The sequence below is a fragment of the Micromys minutus genome (genome assembly GCF_963924665.1).
Source record: "Micromys minutus genome assembly, chromosome: 2".
NCBI lineage: Eukaryota > Metazoa > Chordata > Mammalia > Rodentia > Muridae > Micromys > Micromys minutus.
In genome coordinates this window covers 30,584,989-30,607,705 of record NC_137971.1, presented here as the reverse complement: position 1 = coordinate 30,607,705, position 22,717 = coordinate 30,584,989, and the positions used below count along the sequence as shown (strand labels likewise).

The 22,717-nt window shown below is 45.2% G+C and overlaps 1 protein-coding gene across 2 annotated transcripts in view; it reads left to right on the top strand.

Moving 5' to 3' along the window:
- Window positions 1-22,000, top strand: part of RCL1 (RNA terminal phosphate cyclase like 1) — a 38,217-nt gene extending 16,217 nt beyond the window's left edge. Inside the window, exons 3-9 of one of the 2 annotated variants that reach the window (XM_080911187.1) lie at window positions 1,910-2,085; window positions 4,965-5,039; window positions 5,460-5,584; window positions 9,079-9,204; window positions 11,706-11,862; window positions 13,851-13,954; window positions 21,342-22,000. In XM_080911187.1, coding sequence (XP_080767313.1) covers window positions 1,910-2,085; window positions 4,965-5,039; window positions 5,460-5,584; window positions 9,079-9,204; window positions 11,706-11,862; window positions 13,851-13,954; window positions 21,342-21,492 — 914 coding nt within the window. In that variant the 3' untranslated portion in view covers window positions 21,493-22,000. Of the gene's footprint in view, window positions 1-1,909; window positions 2,086-4,477; window positions 4,551-4,964; window positions 5,040-5,459; window positions 5,585-9,078; window positions 9,205-11,705; window positions 11,863-13,850; window positions 13,955-21,341 lie in introns of those variants that run through there. The other variant, XM_080911188.1, reaches the window with a different exon arrangement.
- Window positions 22,001-22,717: the final 717 nt, after the last annotated feature.

Here is a 22,717-nt window from a genome sequence, read left to right as displayed (position 1 = left end):
TGTTTATGATTATATATGTACAAACATAAGCACACACACACACACACACACACACACACACACACCCCATGCCTAGCTTGCTTGAGGCTCTAGGCTTACTTCCCAGCACTAGAAGAAAACAGTAAGGTAAATCCACTTGATTTAGAGAAGTAGACAAGTGGCTGTTTCAGACAAAAGTGAGCACCCCACGCCGACATACTTAGCATATACATAAATTTTCTGACGTCTGTTTACCTGCGCGGTTATGTTGAATTCCCACAGCAAATTCCCAGATGTACTACACTGTTGTAGGTACTAAAATCTATTCTCTTAAAATTTTGTTTTAAGTTTATATAAATATATTCAAGAAATGTGACAGTTCCTTTGGCCTCTTCCTCTTCTAGACTCTTCCTTAAGCCATATCACAGCCCAGTGGGACTGTGCTTTTGATGTTCTGCCCCTGGTTGCTTCCTGCTGTCCTGTGCCAGGCTCTCTGTATTTCTATGGGTCTTAACTTAGTACTTTCTTGTGTACATGGATAGTCATTTGTTTAAACCACTCCCTACACTGAACATGAAGTGGAACAGACATCCTTTGGTTGACTCCATGAAATATAAACCTACATTCCAGAAAGGATTCTTTAGCCTTTACTCTCTTATGAAAGAAGGCAGATTTGGACTTGTAGATGGCACTGGACTGGGTCAGCATGCTGGTCTCCATTTGCATTCAGGCCCAGGGATGAGATGTCCCTATGTCCCTTTCCAGTTGCATTAAGGTTTCAGGTGGCAGAGAGGGCGTGGTCCAGCTCAGCAGTTCACAGACTGGCAGGCTTGGGGTAAGAAAAAGAATGTTAGTGTGCTCTTCTTCATCTTTTCACTCAGTTCAAACCCTTGGCCTTCTTGGTGGGGCTACTCCCTCAGAGTGGGTCTCCTGAAGCTAATCCTCTCTGGTCTCCTAGACAAGTGTCTTCACCAGTCTCGTCGGTAATGGTAAATATGATAAGTTGACAGTGATGTTTAACCCTTGTCGATGCCATTCCTTGTCTTCCCCAGGATAAGGATCAGGTCCCTTTCTTGTTTGATTAATCTGTAGATGTGAACAGAATGACATACCCCTTTTCAGCTTCTTGACCCAAAGGTTGTTGTGACTTAATACTGCTTAGAATAATGACCCATATTCTCTTTCTGAGGAATGTTGGTAACTTTGATCAGAGTATGAACCTGGCTGGAGTTGTTTGGATTTAGTATTTAATATAAAGTTTCCAAGATGTTGATGAGTGTATCTTCTTCCTCTAATGGTTTTATTTTTGGTATGTATTACAAAGGTGATATAAAAGACTGAGCAATAGAAACACTCGTTTATCTATTTACTCTGAAAGGATCTCCGATATTTTATTTGGTTTTTATACTACAAATATTTGGAAAACAGAACTAGGTTGATGATGAGAGTCTACTAACATAAACTCAGTTGAGATATTTCACTAACTAGTATCAAATTAGAATAGCTTCCACCAATACAGGATTTCACAAGAACCTATGTCATGTGGTATTGTTTGGAAAGTGGGGTGTGAGAGACCCCGTTTGAGGGGAGCACACGGGATGCAGGTATGCTGAGACCATGGTCCACAGGCCTTTCAGCAGTCTGAGTACACCGGGAGCTTGGTGCCTCTGTGCTCTGTTGTGACGGGCAGCTTAGCTAGCTTAGAGGGGAGTTTATTTCTGGTGCTAAATTGTACCCACAGTTTATTATTTTCCAGAGGCATGGTGGCAGTGAGTCAGCTTTTGCCATGAAGTATGAACTCTTAGGAATGGCATTTTGTGCTCTCTGGACGGTCAGGTTCCCCTTGGAACTCAGTACAATGTTGCCGCCTTGATTCTTCATTTTGTTCCTGTTCCATCACCCGCTGTTTTGTTCCTTCTCTTGGTTTAAGGGACGACCTTATACTACCAGCCTGGCCTCCTGTATGGTGGATCCGTGGAGCACGACTGCAGTGTGCTCCGTAGCATTGGCTATTACCTAGAGGCCCTGCTTTGCCTGGCTCCGTTTATGAAGCACCCATTAAAAATTGTTCTACGAGGAGTGACCAATGACCAAGTTGACCCTTCGGTGAGTACTGAGGTCAAACCATGGTGCGATTTTTCTCTTGTCTGTCGTTACAGCCCAGGTTCTTAGAAGTTTCTTATAAGCACAGTTCTGTTTTCACATGTGTTTCTTTTTCTGTCCACCTTGAAGCTTAGAGGTTAATTTGCTCCAAGACACAGATGAATCAAGTCCCATAATCATCAACTTGGAGATGATGGCTAACATTCATCAGAGTTCCTTTCTCTGTTGTGTCTGTGAACCTTCAAAACAGATGCTTGCTGCCTCGTCGTGCTTGACATGAAATTCACTCTGCTGGCTGCAGTCGGGCGGGGTTTCTATGAGATCACACAAGCATCGAGGCTGGAAATGGTATCTCTGGGTATTGCTACAGTATAATCTTGCCTTATCCTGGCCTCAGCTATAAATTTAAGGACTTCAGACACAGTGGGCATGAGTCTTTGAGTGTTGATAGTTGAGGGAAACAGCACACTTCTCGATAAGCAGGTCATCTTTCTGTAGATAGGAGGAAAATGGTTTAATGCTCAACATTTTATTCACTGTGGTTGTCAGTGTCCATGTTAACATCCTGTGGGAAGTAATGGAGTTCTCATTTTAGGATACTTAGTGACTAGAAGAGGCTTCATGGTCATGAAGTCCTCACTGAAGGGGTCCTCCTGTCTTCTATAGACACAGTCATGGTAACTTCCAAGGGTAGCTGTAAGTTGTTCCAAGTTTTCTGACTGGGAAGGAGCAGTTGTTAATGGTGACTGCTCATGCTTACCAGTGGTCCCATATGATTAATGTGTTCTTGGGTATTCAAGAATTTATTCCTCAGTTCTGGGAAATTACATGAACTCTTTGAAGAATGCTCAAGATTTGCAGCTTTTAGCTGTGGGTGAAAGAATGCTATGCAACCTGTTTAAAATTTTGAATTAGAGCTTCTTTCCACCTCCCCGACATTGTCTTGAGATTCTAAAAATGGTTCCTTTACTTTAGACAGGAGAGAGGAGGCATCTGTACTTTTAGATTGTAGGTAGGTAAAGTGTCTCATAATGGTAAATACAGGTTTGGGGTTTTAACATTGTGCTCCGTGTTTCAAACCCATTCTATAATTGCTAATGGTCATAGACACTATCTTAAACAAGATTTTGAAAACACTTTATGTGTTAGTAACAGAGAGTTGATCAGTTCCCCAGATATAGTGCTTTTATGTAGATTTGCTTTCATAGTTAGGGACTGCTTTACTTTTTACATTTTAGCCACCTATGGCTAAAATGACCTTGGTTTAACCTGACTAGCCTAGGTTTAAAACAGGTGATTGATCTTGGGTAAAGAGTAACTTCCTCAGCCTGTTGGACCTTCAGTTCAGGCATCTCTGTTCTCCATGGTTCTGATCTCTGCATGAAGAATGGGCTTCATGAACTTGATGAATTAGTTCTTCCCTCAAAGAGCTTTCATTCTCTTGGGATGAGTAGCTGGAAGCTGGAAGGCAGAGGCTGGAAGCTGGAAGGCAGTAACCAGCCCTAGGAGATGCTCAGCTGAGGAGTCTGCATCACTATAACAAAGTATCTGAAACTAGGTAGTTGATACATTAAAACTTTTCTAGAAGCGGGAAATCAAGAAATGGTGCACATTGTAATATGGTGAAGGCATGGCCCGGCAGGACAGAGAAATTGAGGCAAATCTAACCTTATGTCAGAAGCTAGTTTCAAAAATAACTAAGCTGCTTCCTGATACTGTTTATTTATACTTTATTAATGAAGACTGTATTCTCATTACTAAGTCACCTAAAAGGTCATATCTTCTACCAGTGTTACAGTGACAAACTTCAACATGAGAAACCTGTCAAGAGAGAGCAATTAGGGAGAGTTACTACTGGGAGGGAAATCACTCTCTGGCCTTTAGGGAAATCCTGGAGTAGACTGTCATCTAGGTTTGTATAAGGACACTACATATAAAGTTCCCTACAAGGACAAGATACCCCAACCACACATTTCTCAGAACCTCTGCTTTTGGATGTATTTATCTTTAATATTTAGTTAAATTAGCTTATCTTTGATAGTTTTGCCAGATCCTGCCCCTGCCATTCCCTATGCATTCTGAATGAGTTAGTTCCTAGGCCTTGTTTATCATTTCTACTTCTGCCCTTGGAGCCCTATTGGAGGATCATTCAATTGGAGCAGCCTGTTGGACTTGTGGCACCATGGAGACAGTGAGGCTTGAAGCTTGTCTTAGAGAAGGAGGTTCAGATTCTGTGATTCCCACCCACTCCGCCCATCCTCCCTCACTGGATCCATGCAGCTCATCAGAAGCTGAGCTTGGGACCAGGACTGGGACTTCTGGTCTCTTCTGCTCATGTTGCCACTTCCCTTGCTTCCTGTCACAGGGCCTCCTCCCCAGGGTCTTCTGGGAGCTCCACTGCCCTTGCTTCCTGTCACAGGGCCTCCTCCCCAGGGTCTTCTGGGAGCTCTAGATACAAGAGATGAATGGTTAGTGCTACTGTTTATTACCATTGGTGATTTTAATGCTTCTTGTAATTTGAGGCCATTGTTCCTTCTAAGGCTCCTCCCACCGCCTGCAAAGAATCAGCACCTATATCAGGGTTCTTAGGTAAACTCTAAGGGGTTCATTTGGCTTGCTCTGACCTGGAGAGAAACCACCTCTTAAGTGTTAAAGAGTATACTTGTCATGTATGTTGGAAAAAGCTTAATATGATAACAATAATATTTATTTATTGATAAATTAATAGAGTAATGTGATGGGTGAGATGATGCCTGTGAAAATGAGCAGAGGTCCCAGTGTGTTTTCTGTGTGAATCCAGCAGTTTCTTGAGTTTTGTTTGCCACTTGGACTCTAGCTACATGTTCAAAGTTTAATTAAAAATTCCTTGAAATAACTTACAGGTTGATGTTCTTAAAGCAACAGCACTCCCTCTACTGAAGCAGTTTGGGATTGATGGAGAATCATTTGAGCTAAAGGTGAGAATGTGGGAACTTCTGGCTGCATGTATCTTAAGGCAGTTTTATTTAATTCATTGGAAGAAACGTGTGATATATGATGAGGTTTCCTAACCAGTGCTTCAAACCTTGAGCTGAGAAAGACCTTTAACATAGCCAGCAGTAGTGCTCTCCCTCTGGGTAGGTGCTGTTGTAAGCACCTGAGTCCCTCACAGCTCACCACAGCTGTTGGTTAGCCAAGGAATAGAGCCACATGGAGTCTGGCCCTTTGCCTCTCTTCTCTGAATCATCCTGATGTGATTTGTGTCCAGGAGTTCCTGAGACTCCACGGTGTCTTCAAAGCCTAGTGGGAATGATTTAACCTCCCGAGGTCGGGGTGTCAGGGGAACCCATGTTTTCTGTGTCTGATTTCTTCCGTCTTCTTCTCATCACTTTGTGCAGATCTTGCGACGGGGAATGCCTCCTGGAGGAGGAGGCGAGGTGCTTTTCTCCTGCCCTGTGAGGAAGTTCCTGAAGCCTGTCCAGCTCACAGACCCGGGGAAAATCAAGCGTATCAGAGGAATGGCGTATCCTTTGCATTAGAGTCCTTCCTTTTGCCTCAGGAAGATAACAGCACTGTGTCTTTCCACTGTTTACACTGTAGGCAACAATCTCATGAAAGTGTCGATAGTAAAATTGTACTAGTTGAGATATGTTTTATTATCTGCCTCACGGTGACAAGATCGACTCATTTTTCTTTACTTAATGCTACAGTATCTGGGGAAGAAAATAATTCTGTAAACCATAGCTCCAGTAGGACACGAAAATGATGTAGGGTTAGTGGGGAGTGGCTGGGGGAGCTGGGACGGGATGGAGGACTTTGGAGGCTGGAATTGTAAAAATGCGATCTACTGTGAAGTGTTTCTTCTGTATCCTTTAGGGGAAGATCACTTTATGCATCTCAGTTAAGCTTCCGAATGTTTCAAGTTAACTCACATTTTATTTTGCAGATAGGGAAATTGAGGTATAAAAGCTCTGTTTGTTAACAATGTCACACAGCTTATTGGTGCAAATGGGATTTAAACCTTGTCAATATTTTGGTGCCCAGACTTTAACCTCTGCTTTTATTTTAGCCTGCAGAAAAGCAGAGACATTTGAATGAGCCTTAAAGGCTAGAAGTTTGTGAAGCAGGGCAAGAAAAGGGGGAATTCTTCAGTGAGAAAGGTGGCGTTTGCAAAGGAAGCTGCACACCACAGTTCTGGGGAGTGGCTAGCAATGCGGGTGGGTAGGATTCAGGTGCTCATTGACAGCTGCTGAACATGAATGGAGTGTGAGTTCAGCATGAGCCAGTGCCAACCAATTGGCCTTCAATTAAAAGTCAGTGATTTTCATCTGAAGAGCAAGTTTGCATATTAGGACAACTTGGGTGGTCATATAGGATATTTCGATGACAGTAGCTACAAAAAGAGACAGGGAAGGGTGGAGTGGGGGTGGAGATGAGTTCAGTGTTACACATGCTGAATTTGATGGCTCCACTGAAATAAGTCTAGAAAGGACTTTAGAATTGGAGATCTGTAGCTCAGCGGGGCATGATGAGGGCTAGAGTGAACATGGTGAAGTGAGCAGCCATGGAGAATGCAGAGAGAGGAGACTAGCACCCTGGGCGGCCATCAGAACTGGGAAGCAAAGACTGAGGAGGAATGTAAAGAGGACAGCACCAGCTGGGCACCCAGGCCAGCCCCTGCTAAGGCACTGAGGGAAGCTGAAAGCCTGGAAAGACCTCTGTTAGAAGCAATGGAGACAGAACACGTGACCTGTCCTGGATTGGGGTGGGAGGATGAAGGACACGGAAATGATCCAAAATGTCTGAAAATCTAAAATGACTTGATTTCTGAAAACTAACCATTCCAGCACCAGTCAGCAGGACTGTTATTTAATAAGCCCCTCAAAAGAGTGTGGGCTTTCATCTCCACCTTTGCCAGGTCCAGAATCCGAGAACAAAAGCTGGGAGTTTGGGCTACCAGCTGACTTGGAAAAGTGGTAGTTAACTCTGTTTTTTACCTGTAGGGCTGGTTCTGGCTGGGCTGAGCTCATCCTTGTTTTAAGTTGGGAGAGCTGTGGTTTTAACTGACACTCCACCCCGACTCCAGTACTGATTTCCCTGCTTGCAGATCAGTGACCAAGCAGACAACAGGTCCTGGGAAGGGAAGAGCTGGTGCGGGTCTGAGCCAGCAGCTGTGACTAGAGAAATTCTCATTTATTGACTGCCATCTACTCTGACAGAAGAGGCAGTCTTAGTTTCATGGTGCTGATCCAGAGTGGAAGAATTAAGTGCAGAAGCTGGGGGACAGACAGACTCAGGTGAGCTGGGAGAACAGTCTGAGTTGTCACACACACACACACACACACTCACACTCACACACTGCACACCTTAACTCCGCCCCCGTTGCCCACTGCTTTTCCTAGCTAAGGAGGGATGAAAGGAGGCTGTTCTTTTGTCCGTTTAGCTTTGAGCAAATGTCTTAGTTCTGCATCCCAGAGGTTCACCGGCTCACGAGCCAGGACTTAGGGCCCCATCATAAAGTTGCTGTGAGCATAAAATCAAGTGAGGCGTATGTGAAAGAACTTTGGGAATCCTGAGCTGTTCAGCGGGTAGCAGGCTTCAGAAAGATGGCACCCACTCAGTCCAAAGGCTGTAAGACCTGGGGCTGTTTGTCTCAACGGTGTTTAAAGTACATTCTGGACAGAAGGGGTGGTGATGAAACCGGGTTCTTTGTGTATTGAAAAAAAAATCCCTTTTGCTCTTTCACCATTTGGGATTTGTCCTTTGAGTCAAGTCAAATATTTGTCTAGTGTTTCTCAGTACAAAAGTGCTCTGGGGTTGTGGGATGCAGCAGTAAATCCCTTGGCCTTATGGAGCAAGGACAGCATAAGTCTGAAGGGAGACATGGTAAGTTCACGTCAGGTACTTCCTGGAGGGCTTCAGGCAGGAGGCATCTGTGGACCAGGGAGTGCTGGGAGGCAGTTGAGGTTGAGGACTGACTGGGTGGAGGTAGGCAGAGCTTCCAGGTTGGGGATGGACTCATTGAGCAGACTGGAGAGTCTTCACAGCAGGATCCAGGAAGTTTGCCCTTTAGCTATGTTGAGGTTCAGTCCAGGAGAGGAGGGGCACAGCCTTTTGTTTCTTAGTTCTAATGAAAATCGTGTGCTGTTGATAGTAATTACTGAATAGCCTTGTGGGAATAGGCAATTCGCACTACTTTGGAGTCCACGTGGATGTAAGCACATGCTCTTTTCCCATTGCTTAGTCCTGTGAGCATCTCTCCAGCTCTTGAGGATACAATGGCAGCTTAAAAGTGGGCTCAGGAGAGTCAGTATCTGTTCAGTTTTAGTTCAGGGTTATGGGTTTCACATCCTCAGTCACCCCTTTTGCTAATTTCTTCCTCCTCTTTGGCGTCCCTTGTTGTAGAGTGCTGGGTAGTAAGTAAGTAGTTTCCACCAGAGAGTATCCAGTAGAGTTCCTCTGTCCTCGCAAATGCAGTAATTGACTCTTAAGTAATATATTTGGGAAATCTATGGTCTAATAAAACAGCAGTCCCCTTGATCTTTCACAAATGTTTTCTACTTCCCGACCCTCTGATGGGTCAGGGTCATCCATTGTGGTGTCTGGCCTCACCTTAGGTCGAAGAGAGGCTCTTCCAGCAGTCGGACTGCCCAAAGACTAGCAAAGTTGTTACAGTTGTCACTGGGAGCCTGGTTGTGGCTGTGATGAGCGCAGGCATCTTCACACTGTAGAGTGGACAACTACAGAGAAGGCTGGTTGGGAAATCACAGCTGGGCTGTGGGACCTGCCTTTATACCTTCCATTCTAGGAATCTAGATTCTTTTCCCATGACTATTGAAACGTTTTTTATAATAATGAGAAAAAAAAGATTTGGTTGTAGAACTATTGTGTTAATAATGACAGTTGGGAGACAGGGGACTTGTAAGAGCCAGCCTGGCACAGATTTGCTAGCTTTCTGACTTGCTTTTCTCTGTTGCAACATCCAAGCACCATAACTTCCTTAACCCTGGGCCGCAGGTACTCGGTGCGTGTATCACCTCAGATGGCAAACCGGATTGTGGATTCTGCAAGGAGCATCCTCAACAAGTTCATACCTGACATCTATATTTACACAGATCACATGAAAGGCGTCAATTCTGGAAAGTGAGTGCATCCTGGCAGCAGCTGAGCTCAGGGAAAATACCACACCACCCCTTCTCATCTCACTGGTTTCTAGGTTTTATCTCCCCCAAATAAAAGCACGGGATTCTGCAGTTATCCACCTGGGTTAGGAAATGGTCTTTTCTCTAAGGGCAGCATAGCTGGTCCTCACAGCTGTTTCAGTCTCTCCTGACTTGAGCAAAGGGTACAGATGAGGACTGGGTGGTTGAGTGTAAGTGAAAAGTTTGGCCTTCACACCCTTCCCTCTGTGGGTAGAAAGATCATTGACATTTTTATTCAAACACCAGAACATTATTTACACACTGAGGGTAATGTATCCTACGATGGTTGTTACATTTAAAAGGTGTCTATGAATGCTGTCTCTACCTAGCAGTACATGCTACGGGAACGGTAACTCCTAATGTTTGGCCTTTTCTTCCTGCCTTCTTCCTCAGCTGTAGGTCTGGAATTAGTAGTAGGTCTGCTCTTTTCTGGAGGGAGGGGCTTGCTGGGGGCTGGGAAAGGGTAGGGAGCAGCAGAGGCTGTCTGAGTGTGCTGGGATAGTCTGCTCTCTGATCTCTTGCTTTTCCAGAATGGGCAGAAAAGAACAGTACAGGCCTAAACGTCAGCTGCCAGGAGGCTGTGCTGCCTGCCATGGGCTATAGAATAGCTTTCTATAGTGCAGTGCTGTTCACCAGCTGCCCTGGCATAGCATCAGTTCTGAGCAGCAGCCTTAAATACAGATGCATATATTATACAGATTCATATATTGACATGATCATCTCCAAGCTCCATGTTAAAAATTATGTATAGAACTGCTGTATTAATTACATTTGTGTTTCCTTTTTAAAGCCCAAGCTACAGGTTATAAATCGTTGTGAAATCATGCCTGGGTTATGACCCTGTCTGACCCAGTGATGATTCCACATGAGTAAAGATTACTGAAATGTACTTGTTCATGTCCTGGAACTCTGGGAGCCAACAGTTCTTGATGACCTGTATTAGCACTTAGACCGGAATACACATTGGTCCAGTGTGGCCCATTTTCGTAGCCATTACTTTAAGGAAAATAATAATAGTCCTTTATAAGTTGGAAAGCTGTGGAGGCAATGCTTTGCAAACTCCCGATGTCATGTGCATGGCCACCATGCTAGACATACAGTTTCTTAGGATTCAGAGGCATCTTAGGTGTTAAATTTTCTAATGGTCTAATGGTGAGTGGTGTTCAATTGTTAAGCATGAGTCAGGTGTTCCGGAACCTTGCTTTGGCAGGTATTGTAATTGCTTTAAGGAAGTTTAAAACTGGGCAGTAGAACCCTTCCACATGATGAGTCCATACAGTGCTTGCAAAACATCATTAGCCAGATTTGATGGTGCACATCTCGTCCCAGCCCTCTTTGGAGGCTAAGACAAGGATTGAGCATGAGGCTAGCTTCGGCACCTAGTGAAACAGTCTCTAAAGGTAAAAGTGAATAGAACTATACATAGTTTTCTGGAACTACTTTCTACAAAGCGTTCTAGCTACAGTGGACACTTGTGAGTGATGTTGAACAGCGTTAGAGGTACAGGTCTGTTGCAATTGTGTATGGAACGTGCCGTTGAGAAAGCTTTTCTAGTGATGTATTGACTTTGCTCTGGGCAAGGTGCATTTGAGGGATCAGATCTGGCAAATTTGTGGAGAGTATTTTTTTCTCCCTTGTTTATGAACTGTAGTTTGCTTTGTTTCTGGTTAAATTGTTGTTGCTGTGTTTTCTGAGGATGGAATCCCAAGTGTCTACGCAGCATACTTCTGGTTCCTGGATGTGGAAGCTTCCTAGGGGTGCTTGCCTGTTTGATGCCTATGTCAGCTGTGGTTCTGGACAAGACTGTTAGGTTCTAACTGTTGGTTGGTAGAGATGTGCGGAGACCACAGTGCCAGCCCATTGATTGATTGTTCTCATTGAAGTGAATTCCAAGTTTAGTGCTGTCTCCAGACAAAAGTACAAACTTGGTACTCCTTTTCCCCTTCTGGTTTCATGCTTTTCATTAAGGGAAACATGGTATTTCTCAGAGTTGTAGTCAGATGGTCTCCAAGGTTGTAGTATTGGCTATATATAGTTCAGAGTCGAATGGGAACTGGAGAACTTCTATAGTCTGGAATTTATAAGGCCTGCGTTTCAAATGTACTTTGCCACTTTTCAGCTGAGCAGGCATGGGTCAGGCTGCCTTCTCCCAGCATGATCTCATTTGTAAACGAAGACAAGACTGAAGTAACACTGATATTTGCATGCTCAATACCTGGAAGCCTGTTGACATCATACTCTGTGATTGTTAGAAACACAGTGAGGCTCTTTGCAATGAGCAGGGAGGGAGAAGGGAATGAAGGCTTAATAGGAAATGCAAACTTCCTCTTGCCTTGGTTCTTTGTGTGCCTCAGGAATCTGCTTCTCCAGAGGAGCATCTGTCTTCTTTGTGTGCTCTTGTGTGTGCCTTTGCTTACTGGGTGTCTGCCCTTGCATCACTAGGTCTCCAGGCTTTGGGCTGTCCCTGGTTGCAGAGACAACCAACGGAACCTTCCTGAGTGCTGAACTGGCCTCCAATCCCCAGGGCCAGGGAGCGGCAGTGCTTCCTGAGGACCTCGGCAGGAACTGTGCAAAGCTGCTGCTTGAAGAAATCTACAGGGTATGTCCCCTGGGTCTGCAAGTGCAGAGAGAGGAACAGTCAGGAAAAGTCAATCAGATGTCTTTCCTTCTCTCCTCTCTGAGCACTTAAGCTAAAGAACTAACCTATGTTCATATATCAAGTAGTTAAGAATTCACTAGTTTAGTGGGTTCATTGAATTAGTCCAGGAACAAGTGACCCAAGTGACATCTACTGGGTCACAGAACAGATAGCTTTTAATGGGGAAGAGGAGAGGAGGGAGACCAACCATGGGGACACTTATGTCCCTTTCTAGTATATCATGGGTAGATGGAAACCATCTTGTTCCCGAGGAGTTCATTGTGGGCCCATGGGCACAGCTGGCATTGGGTTTCATACCAGTTCCAGGAGGAAAGTATGTAGCCTGGATTAGGTATTGGGTTCGAGTGTCTAGTCTTTAATTAGTAAAAGGCTGAAAACACTTCATGCTGTTTTGACTAATTCTCTATAGTCTGTGGTGTGGCATGTAAGTACAAAACCCTCCCTTCTGAAGGCTCTCTCTTTTTCAGAATTGTGAGTCTCTAACTCAGTTCCTTATGCTCATGGGTTACCGTGCACTAGTGGTTCTGTCCTGCTGTCCCGTCCACTGTCCTGCTGTCTTTCTACCCCACTTCACACTCAGTGGGAGTTTCTCTCGTTGTCCTAGTGGAGAGATTCTTTCCACATCCTCTTCTGCCTTCCTCTCAGTCAGGTTCTCCCTCCAAACCTGGGCTCCCTCCCTTTCTGTCCCTTTGCAGAGCCCTACACAGACTTCTTACCCTCCTGGAATCCAGAGCCTGGCTTCTTTTCTACCGATGTGAGCCACTCCACTCGGCTGCCCTCGTCTTCTTTCCAAGGCCTGATTATCCCCGCAGGCCAGTTCCAGAGCCTGCTCCCAAAGCCTGCCTCATCTGTGCCATGACTTGTAGTGGACCCTGACCTGTTTATTGCATTAACGTTTCCCTCCAGTACCTAGTGCAGGTCGGCACTGAGGGCAGTGCAGTAGTGGCTTAGTGTGTGGGGCAGGGGAAGAGACCAGCTTAGCTTTTGGCAGTCGTAGGGAAATAAGCAAGAGCGGGGAAACAATTGGTTTTGTTGGTCAGATTTCCTGTTTTGTATGGAAAAGCAGCTTTTGTTCTAAATTTGATGAATAAAATGAAAAAAAGCTCTTGTTCTGTATTAACTTTAGAGGAATAGATTTCCATAAAGGCCTACTAAATGAGGAGTGACAATGTGAGGGACATCTGCAGCTGGGGTTGCTTTACTCCCTGCCCTGCGTGCCTTTAAAAAGGAAGGAGGCAACCTGTAAGCACCTCTGGCTGCCTACCTGTTGTACTCAGAGCCTAGCCTTGGAGATGGGTAAAAATGTTATGACTTCCTACTTGTACTCTGTTAATTTTGGAGAAAATTCGGTTTTGCCTATGCTTGGAAGAAAATAAAGAAAGAAAACTTGGGGGAGGGATAATGTCTTTGTAATAAGAACAAGCAGTCTGGCTGTGGCACTTGGCAGTGTTGGGTCACATAGGAAGAGGTAAGGAGCGCTTAGCAGCATCTGGAGTTGTTTCAGAGCAAGATGGCATGAATGCAGGGAGACCTCTAAAAGCTACTTATGGTACCTGTGTGCCTGACTGTCATGTGCCTCGCCAAATCAGCGCAGGTCGTCTGCTTAATCCTCGGGGGCAACGGTACCTCTCCTAGAGTGAAGGGGAACTCTGTTGCTGCAGTTAGGAAGGGCAGGTTCTTTGTTTTCCCACTAGATCTTTGCTGGGAACGTGTCTTTCAGCTGTTCTGTGGGTTAGCTGTTAGTTTAGCCTCATTGGTAGGCACATGAATTTTTCTCAGGAGGCCATGTTCTATCCGTCTCTGTTTGACCTCAGTCCTCTGTCTGAGCATCTGGTGTTCTGAGGGCTTGTGTCATCCTCTCTCCCTGCTTGTTCGTTCCCCTTTCTGGTTTGTTCTATGGTTAATCATTAGCCTGTTTGTGTTTACAGGGTGGATGTGTGGACTCGACCAACCAAAGTCTAGTTCTGCTGCTCATGACCCTTGGACAACAGGACGTTTCCAAAGTCCTGCTGGGACCACTCTCTCCCTACACGTAAGAGGTTTTCCTTTGTCCTCACTGGTGTGTTCTGTTTGTCTTTCTGGTTGTACAGAATGACATGGATGTGCTGTTCCTAGCCTGTGACCACAGCAGTGTCCCTGCTTGTGCTGATCTTTAGCCATCCAGCAGTGGCAACTGTTAACCTGATGTTGATTTCTTCACACATGGGTTGGGGCCTTCCCTTCTTTCCAGTGCAGCTGCTGGCTCCATGTCATCCGAGCTCTGTCGTAGATGCCGGGCAGGTCTCCTGTCTGTACTTTGTTTTGTTTCTGTTCTGGAGATAAACATGTAGCTTGACGTTTTCCCACTCCCGTCTTCCCGCTGGCATCTTGTCTTTTTTAAATTTTTTACTCACTTTACATCCCACCCACCTGCTAGCATTCTCACTGTGCAAACAGGCTGTTTTTCTAGTATAACAGTATTCCATATTAGCTGGCTGGAAAAGATAGAGAGGGGCAAGATTCACAGGTATGTTACCAGACCAGTTGGGACTTAAAGAGATGCTTTGGGCAATTGGATATTAGCAGAAATTAACTGCTCGGGTATAAAAACATGCACACGAATAGTAGCTAGGCTTGAAAATAGGTTCGTGTGTGTGTGTGTGTGTGTGTGTGTGTGTGTGTTGTTTGCACGTATATACGTGCACACATGTATATGCACTTGCATGCTCACAGAGTTAAGCTAGCTGTATGATCAACTGGCAGCGGTAAGTGGGGAGTGGGTGGGTAGATCTGAGACTGAACTGTCCTTTTTCGGTTATCATGGTACCGATGCTGGAGATCTGAAAGGTACAGTACTGTGATAGCTGAAGAATGGTGGTGCCATCACGGTGAGAGGGGGAGGGGTGTCATCACGGTGAGAGGGGGAGGGATCTGGGAGCCAGAAGCTTGGAGATTCTTTTTCTTTTAGAGTTGGCAGTGGGAGGATTTTGCAGCAGAAGATGAAAGGGAATACACTCTTAGCAGCAGGAGACACTGATAAGCAGGACAGACCTGAAGAGCCACACATCATCTCCTGATAATGTGTGTGAAGTGACTCACAGGACAGGAAACCTAGACTTGTAATCCTATGTCCCACTAACTTCAGAAGTCCACAGTGCTCAGACAATGTCACTGGAGCGTTTAGAGGGGAGGTGGGCGGCAAGCACAGCTCCTCGGGTGCAGGACCCATCCCATCAGCAGGAAGCAACTGGTTGTGTGAGCATCTTGGGGCAGCTGGCTTCTGAGCTGGGCAGTGCTGTGTCTAGCTTCTGCTCCAGGGCAGCAGAGGCCTTGAGGCTCTACTGGAGACAGTAAAAGCCACTGTCTCCAAATGTGTGTGGTCTAGGGCTTGGGCCTTGGCAGAGCAGCATGTGAACGTGGAATATATGTTTTTATCTTTTTTTTTTAAAGTTGTTTTCACTTCAACTCTGGGGCCTTGTATAATCTTTTAATGTCTGCAGCCTTTTGGGTTATGACTGTCCTTCACCACATAATCCTTTCTTCTTTCAGAAACCTACAATTACTGCATCTTCTGGGAAAACAGTAGTCTGCTCCAAATGGAGCTTTAAAAGTAGTCCAGATGGGAGCGTTCTGTGCGTTGAGATTTGGGTCTGAGGCTTGGACATGTGCTCCTTCCTCTGGGGCTAAGCACATTCCCTCCTCCTCTGCCACCCACACACATAACCTACCTGCCCAAAGCTTGGTATAAGCAAGCACAGATGGGGAATTATGTTCAGCAAAGGCATATCTGTGATTGGGACCCCCTTTGCCTTTAATCTCGTGGAAGGCTTCAGCACCTCAGAAGATGACGGGTGAGCTTGGGCCCTTACAGACACGGTTGGCATCTTATCTATGAATGGGACAGATACCAGGACTTACTATGGGGACAGGGAGAGTGTCACATGCATATTCTTGTGTTATTAAAGTTGGAGAGAAACTGTTTTTTGGACCGCAAGAATATTCCTGGTTTGAAGAAAACACGTGCATTTCTTGTGGCAGTTTGCACATGTTTGATTTGTGTGAATAGCATCTCAGGAGCCATTTTCTGGAGCACCAGGATCAAAAAGTTTTCTCTCCCTGTTCAGGCCCTTGCTGGGAAGTAAGGGTTATATGTCCCTCCCTCCCCTACTTCACTGTTGTTATAGGAGGTCACTGCTTGGGCGCCTCTACTATTTGAGGAAATAAGTCTATATGTGTGGCCTTTGTGAGGCCAGACAATTTTTCTCAGTTGAATAAATAGTATTGGATGCCATAGACACGAGAACAGACCCTCTTTTGTTTTAAATTTTAATATTGTTGACTTAGGGTTTGAAGCCCAGGAAGCTTAATTTTACATTTTAGTGAGAAATTATATTTTATTTACAAGTTGAAGTAACATAAAAAGTATGTCATACATTATCTACACACACACACACACACACACACACACACACACACACATCATCAAGCACTTAGAATGCTCAGAAGTCCTGACAGGAGAGCAAAGCTCGCAGGCTTTGACTGTGGGTAGGCCTCGGCGTTGTGCTTGTGCTCTGTGTATGCTGCAGTGCCACCAGGGGAGCTGATGTTGAGCATGTCTGAGCCTCTGTCGCTGACAGGGATGGTCAGGTGCTTAGCAGTGTTCATGGCAGGCACTATATCTGAGGAACTCAGATCTGCCCTGACACGGCTCATCTCATCCCAGCCCATTCCCCATCATGTCACCTTGAGCTCCAGGAGGTGAACTTCCACAGAGGGACCTCAGGCCTGAAGTCTGCCGCACACTGTCTATACATCTGTATGGATTACTTGTAAAATGTATGATCGACTTGTAGTCACATTTTTAAACAAACTGTATATTCCTGTTTATACTTCCCCAGAATGGTGTAGGCAATGTTTGTTTATCGGGCAAGCATGCTGTCTGCTGTGAGCCCAACACTGTTGTTGGATTTTGGTGGGGTTTTTTTGTTTGTTTGTTTGTTTTCTTTCTGTTTGTGGTGCTATCGATCAAATCCAGGGCCTTATGTTGCTTAGCCAACTATTCTATCGCTGGCTTCTCAGAATTTTGCCGATGTGTAACATCATGGTACAACTTTCAGAAGTCCTCATTTCAGCTTCTGTATACCTTAGACCGTGATGTTCTTTTTATAAAGTGATATTTGCTTTGGTGAGTGGTTAGCTTCAGGGGACCATGTGAAGTGGTCTTTCCTTACTCTCAGATTTTGTCCCTCAGCCTCTAGGGACAACTCCTTAGACCTAATGTGTTGGCAACCCTAACCCTGGCCCACATACAGGTGATACAGACACTTGCTGGGTTGGTAAAACAGGAGGCAGGATTTTCTGTTTGTATCACCAGAGACTAACCCATTACTGCTTTCCTCTCCTTGTGCTTCCCAGGGCATTGGAGGGGCTGTGCCTAAGCCTGTCTAGGCCTAGCTGTTGGGATTCTGTGGGCAGATGGTCCTTGTTTGTTGACAGTGACACTAGGAACAACCAACCTTCGAAAGCACACAGGGACAATTATCTCTGCTTCCAGAGTACTCTGAAACTTCCTTGTCAGATAAAGTGGGAGTTTTCATAGCAAAGTCTTGTTAGTTTTAACAGTGAATCACTTTGTTCTGAATCGAAGACAGACAGACGACAGAGTATTGTTAAGTGGAGGATTAAGATCATTTACTCAGAAGTTGCATAAAACTCCACTTGCCTCAAGAGGCTCATAAGAGAAGCTGCTCCTTGCTCTTGGATCAGATTCCCTCGATTGACTGACTGACTGATTGATTTCTTTTTTGAGACAGGTTTCTCCGTATCCTTCGTTGTCCTGAAACTCCCTCTATAGACCAGGCTAACCTTGAATTCAGACCCACTTGGGTCTGCCTCCCGTGTGGTGGGATTAAAGGTGTGTACCACCACAGCCCAGCGAGTTTCTCTGTCTTAAAGAAGCTATTTGTTTAGGCTTAACATCATCCCTTGTTATGTTTCAACTTCATTTTTGCTTTTTGATATCCCAGCTATAGAAGATGTAGGGAAAATGAGGCCTGAAGTGGAAGAAGGACATTTTGAAATACTCCTCAAGCCTGTCTGCTGTTGCCTTCCTCAGACAGCCTGAGAGGTTGGCAGAATGCTGTGGAGAAAGTCAAACAACCTTTGCTTTTCATAACTGTTCCAAAAGCTCCAGGGTCCTCAAAGCGGCACATAAACAGGCCTGCTCCCTCGGTCCTGTCCCTCTTCCACCCTCCAAGACACCACAAGCTGAAGTCCCCGGGAGTTCTGCCATCTGGGGAGCGCATCTGGCTTTTAGCACAGTTGGATGATTCAGAGGGAAGTAGCTGAATGAGGCCCAGAGGAGAGCTCGCCTCAGGCCTTGTGTGACGGAGATCACGCTGTCTTCCTCTCAGCCTGCACATGAGTCAGGGAGGCCCTGGTGTTTCTCTCTGCTGCTGCCAGCAGGAAGCTTGGCTCACACATGTGTGTGGCCTGTTTATTGTGGGGTTTGTGTCTTTGTCTTCTCTTCCCTAAGACAAGATGTGGAAGGTGGTGGAATAGATGGAGAGAGGAGAAGGAAAAAGAAAGAAGAAAAAACTTCCCATGGTTAGTAAGACCAGAAAACCAGCAGGGGGAGAACTGACTTCCCTTAATTACCAAGAAAGCTGAAGTCATTTCTCAGCTACCCCCAACTTCTCGGTTCTCCTTGGTGCCTTCAGTAGCAGGGAGAGTTTCATAGTGCAGAAGGCTATTGTTGAGATACCTGTGTGACTTCCCCAGAGCACGGTGTAGAAGTAGCTTACATAGCCACTAAACAGAGAATGCCATAGAAACTCAGAGAAGAATCAGATGGGTGTGTGTTACTGGTGAGGATGGCTTCATGATAAGAGTTTAAAATGGGCTGCATCGTAAAGATGAAGTCGTGTGTTCTTAAATGGAGAGACAGCAAAATAGATGTCACCTGAGCTCTGTTGCTATGGGTCGCTTAGCAGTTGGTCCCTGTCTTGTGACATGCCTACAGCTCAGACGGGGTGAGTTGATCTACCATGCTCTAGTCTCTTGGTACACTTTCCTCCTGTGAGTGAATCAAGCACAGGGGAGGCACATTCACCACAGCAGGTGTCATCCTTAGGGTTGGGACCTCCAGAATGAGTATATTTTTAAAGCTCATAGATGTATAGAGATATAATTTATGTGGCCATACAGCTTACCCATTTACAGCACACAGTTTAACAGTCTTTACTGTACTTATATTGTTGAATAACCGCAGTCTAACTTTAGTACATTTTTATCACCCCGGAAAGAAACTTGGCCCATTTGTGGTTGCTGTTCGTTCGCTCCAGTCTCCCGGCTCTCTGCCTCAGCAGTAGAGAACTCTGTGACTGTTTTCTGGAAGAGAAGTCATGTAATATGTAGGTCCTTAATGACCACTTCTTTCACTCAGCACAGTTCACAGAGCTTGTCCTGTTGGAGCACACACAAGTGCTTTAGAGCGCTGGGTGATATCCCATGAACAGGGCATTGAGTTGTTCTGCTTATGGGTTCTTACTGGGTAGTTCACGTGTGTGTACAGCATTACTGCAAATGTGTGTGTCCATAGGTGTTTGTATAGGGCTTGTGCTTTCACTTCTCTCGAGCACGCATCTAAGAGGGAGGTGTCATACCTCCACTCCGTGCCTGGGCGTAAAGGGTGGGTTGTTTCTAGACAGCGATGCTTTGCGTTCCTGTCACAGCGTGTGGAGTAGCTCACACACTGCCTCCACCACAGTTGTCACTGTGCCTTTCTTAGTGCCGCCAGTTGAGCATGAAGTAGTTTCTTACAGCAGGTTGGCTTCTCATTTTCCCAATGGCAGACGAGACAATGCCTCTTCCCAGGTGCTTGCTGGTTATTTGTGTCTTTAAGGTGATTCAACTCGGATCTCTTGCCTGTCTTTTTAGTTGTTTTCCTAAATTAATGTAAGAATTCTTTCTTTGTTCTCTTATTGCTGATTTTGGTGCTTCTGTTTTAGCAACTGTTAAACTGTTTATTGTCCAGAGTTTACTCTATAGTTTCAGTGTTTACAGAGGCCTCTGAAGAGCTTGAGTTGATTTCGTGTGTGATGGGAAGGAGTCAAAACCTCCATTCTTTGCTTGTGAATAACCAGTCATTCCCATATCATTTGTCTAATTTATAAATTGATAAAGCTGTTAACTTGGCCTTAAGTATGTGGGTTTATTTCCTGACCCCCAGTTCTGTTCCATCGACGTTCTTGTCTAGAATCAGTATGATAAAGTTCCTCAGGTGATCTGCATGTACTTAGAACTATTCGGCTTGGGTAGAGGCTGGCTGGATCAGGAAGCAGTGTACCACAGGTATCTGTGGGACACTATTGCAGATGGAGATCAGGGTTCTTCACTTAGCAGTGGTTCTTCACTTGCTCGGTATGAGCTACCTGGGATGCTTGCTAATAGTAGATTCTGGTCCCTATGCCCTGACAGCACAGAACACAGGAAAGAGGAGAGAGTGTTTTACACGTGATTCTAGGCATTTCCGTGAGGATACTTCCTCTAATCCTTAGGACCCTATGTGTTGAGTGAATGTTCTAGGCGAGCCCTTTGGTTAAGCTGGTGTTATACTGACTATACTAGAGTATCAGTTAAAGCCCCTGTAGCTCCTTTGCAGTGCCCCTGAAAAACTGCTGTCTCAGGAAGGGGCAGTGCCATGCTTTCTGTCACAGGAAATGGTAAGAAACAGCCTCGTGAGTCTTTCACAGTGTTCTCTGAGAGCTCTTCTCTAGTACCTTAGTTAGCATTTGTCTCCTGTTAGATGTGCACACAAAAGCACACAAGCACAGTTCTTTCCCCTCTGCTAGGCAAGGGCTCTACCACCAGACCACATCCCCTGCTTCCCTTCTCCTTCTCTGTGGCCTTATTTAAAGTTTTACAACTCTTCTTAAGAATCCTGAACTTAGCTTCTGTAGTCTGTGACAGAGATCTGCATGGGGAAGTGCTCCTGGTTTCGTCTTTGCTTTGACTACGCTGTCCCCAGCCCCAGTAATAGTCCCTGAAACTAATAGAGACATTCAGGAAATACTGTTGAGTAAGTGGAAGGCAGTTGCCGGAGTTCAGGATAAGAAATAGTCTTTGTTCATCCTTTTTTTTCTCCATGGTGCTGTGACTATGGAGAGAAATGTGTGCACCATTCAACATTACCTCCATGTTTGCAACCATAAGAAGTCTGTGATGAGAGACTGTGCCTTCACTGACCTCTAGCCTGTTTCCAGACGAACTTACCTTGCTAGGCAGTTCTCTTTGGAAGCTGATAGGCTATAAAATATTAAAGCAAGCAGTTTTGATTAGACAATTTTAATTTCAATGTTCGTAGTCTCAGAAATTAAAATTTGGGGTCTTAAGAGAACAGAGTTTCTTTTAAAATGAATGTCTTCATTGTTTTCTTTTAGGATAGAATTTTTGCGGCATTTGAAGAGCTTTTTCCAGGTTATGTTTAAAGTTGAAACCAAGCCATGTGGTGAAGAACTCAAGGGTGGGGACAAAGTGCTAATGACCTGCGTTGGTATTGGCTTCTCTAACCTCAGCAAGACCCTCAAGTGATCATGTCACAACAGGCTCCACTGTGTATGGATGAAGCAGAGATCTGCCAAGGACCAAAGGGACCAAGTCCAGACATGTCCATCCAGGACAGGACAAGCCTCTTGACATTAGAGACTTCATTTCTTTTCCAGTGAAAGTTCTGATGTGCAAATAAAAGCTGCCTCTTCCATGTGGCTTCCAGCTGTTTCTCCAGCTTCCCGACTCTCCTGGTGGAGGGCCCTCAGGAGGTGGCCATGCTGCTAGACAGTGTCCTGGCAGCACTTCCTTGTCTTTGGACTGTGGTTTTGTGTAGGGGTTCATGTGACAGTGTGTGTAGAAACCCTCTAGCCGTGACAAGCTAGGAGACCACCAGAGACTGGAGCATTTGTCTTATCTCTTGTCTTGTGAATGAGTTGCTTGCATGGGCACATGCTATCCTTAATCTGGTAAATTGTGTCTGTGTGGGTCTGGTGGTTGGGATGGGGAGAACATGTCTTAAATGTTCTTAAATGTTTTCTGTATCCCAGGTATGGCATAAAATTTTGTTTTTATTCTTCTAATTGCACTGCAGTCTAAATTATTATAAGAAAATTAGAGTATTTTGTTCATTTGATGTTTATAATGCAAAAAACATCATATCTGTGTTAAGGATGGAATGACCAGAGTCTGGGACTTTATCTACTTATAAGCTAATACTCCTGTTCTGGGGACGCTGGTAGAAGATGTCAGAGTCCCAGGTCAGAGACACAGAACTTTGTAGCATGGTGGGAGAAACATTTAAACTGATGTCTCGACGGTGGAGTCCTGCTGTGGAAAGGGTGGGGCTCAGGTTGAGGCACATACAGTAAACTTTGTATCACAGGTGAGGGACACCAGCGCTGAGGACTCTTCTTTTTATAGCAAGTCTGTTCTTTGTTCAGTAGAGATAGATACGATGTCACCACTCAAGACTGCGTCTGAGAAGGGACTTAGGCAGAGCCCAACATGGATTTGCAGGGACACCCAGGACCGTGGCAGGTCCCCTACTGCTCCATAGGTTCTATGTGTGATTGTGTACATGTGTGACGGTGTACAGGATGAGGAACCACTGTTGTTCTCCCTGGTGGGGGGCATTTGGAAGTCAAGATGGCCTTTGCCTCCCTGTCTTCCTCAGAACCTTTTCCTTTTCACTGAAGGAACAGAGCTGTTTACTGCTGACTGAGGATGCCGAGGCCAGCCATCTGACCTCAGGGAACAACTGGACGCT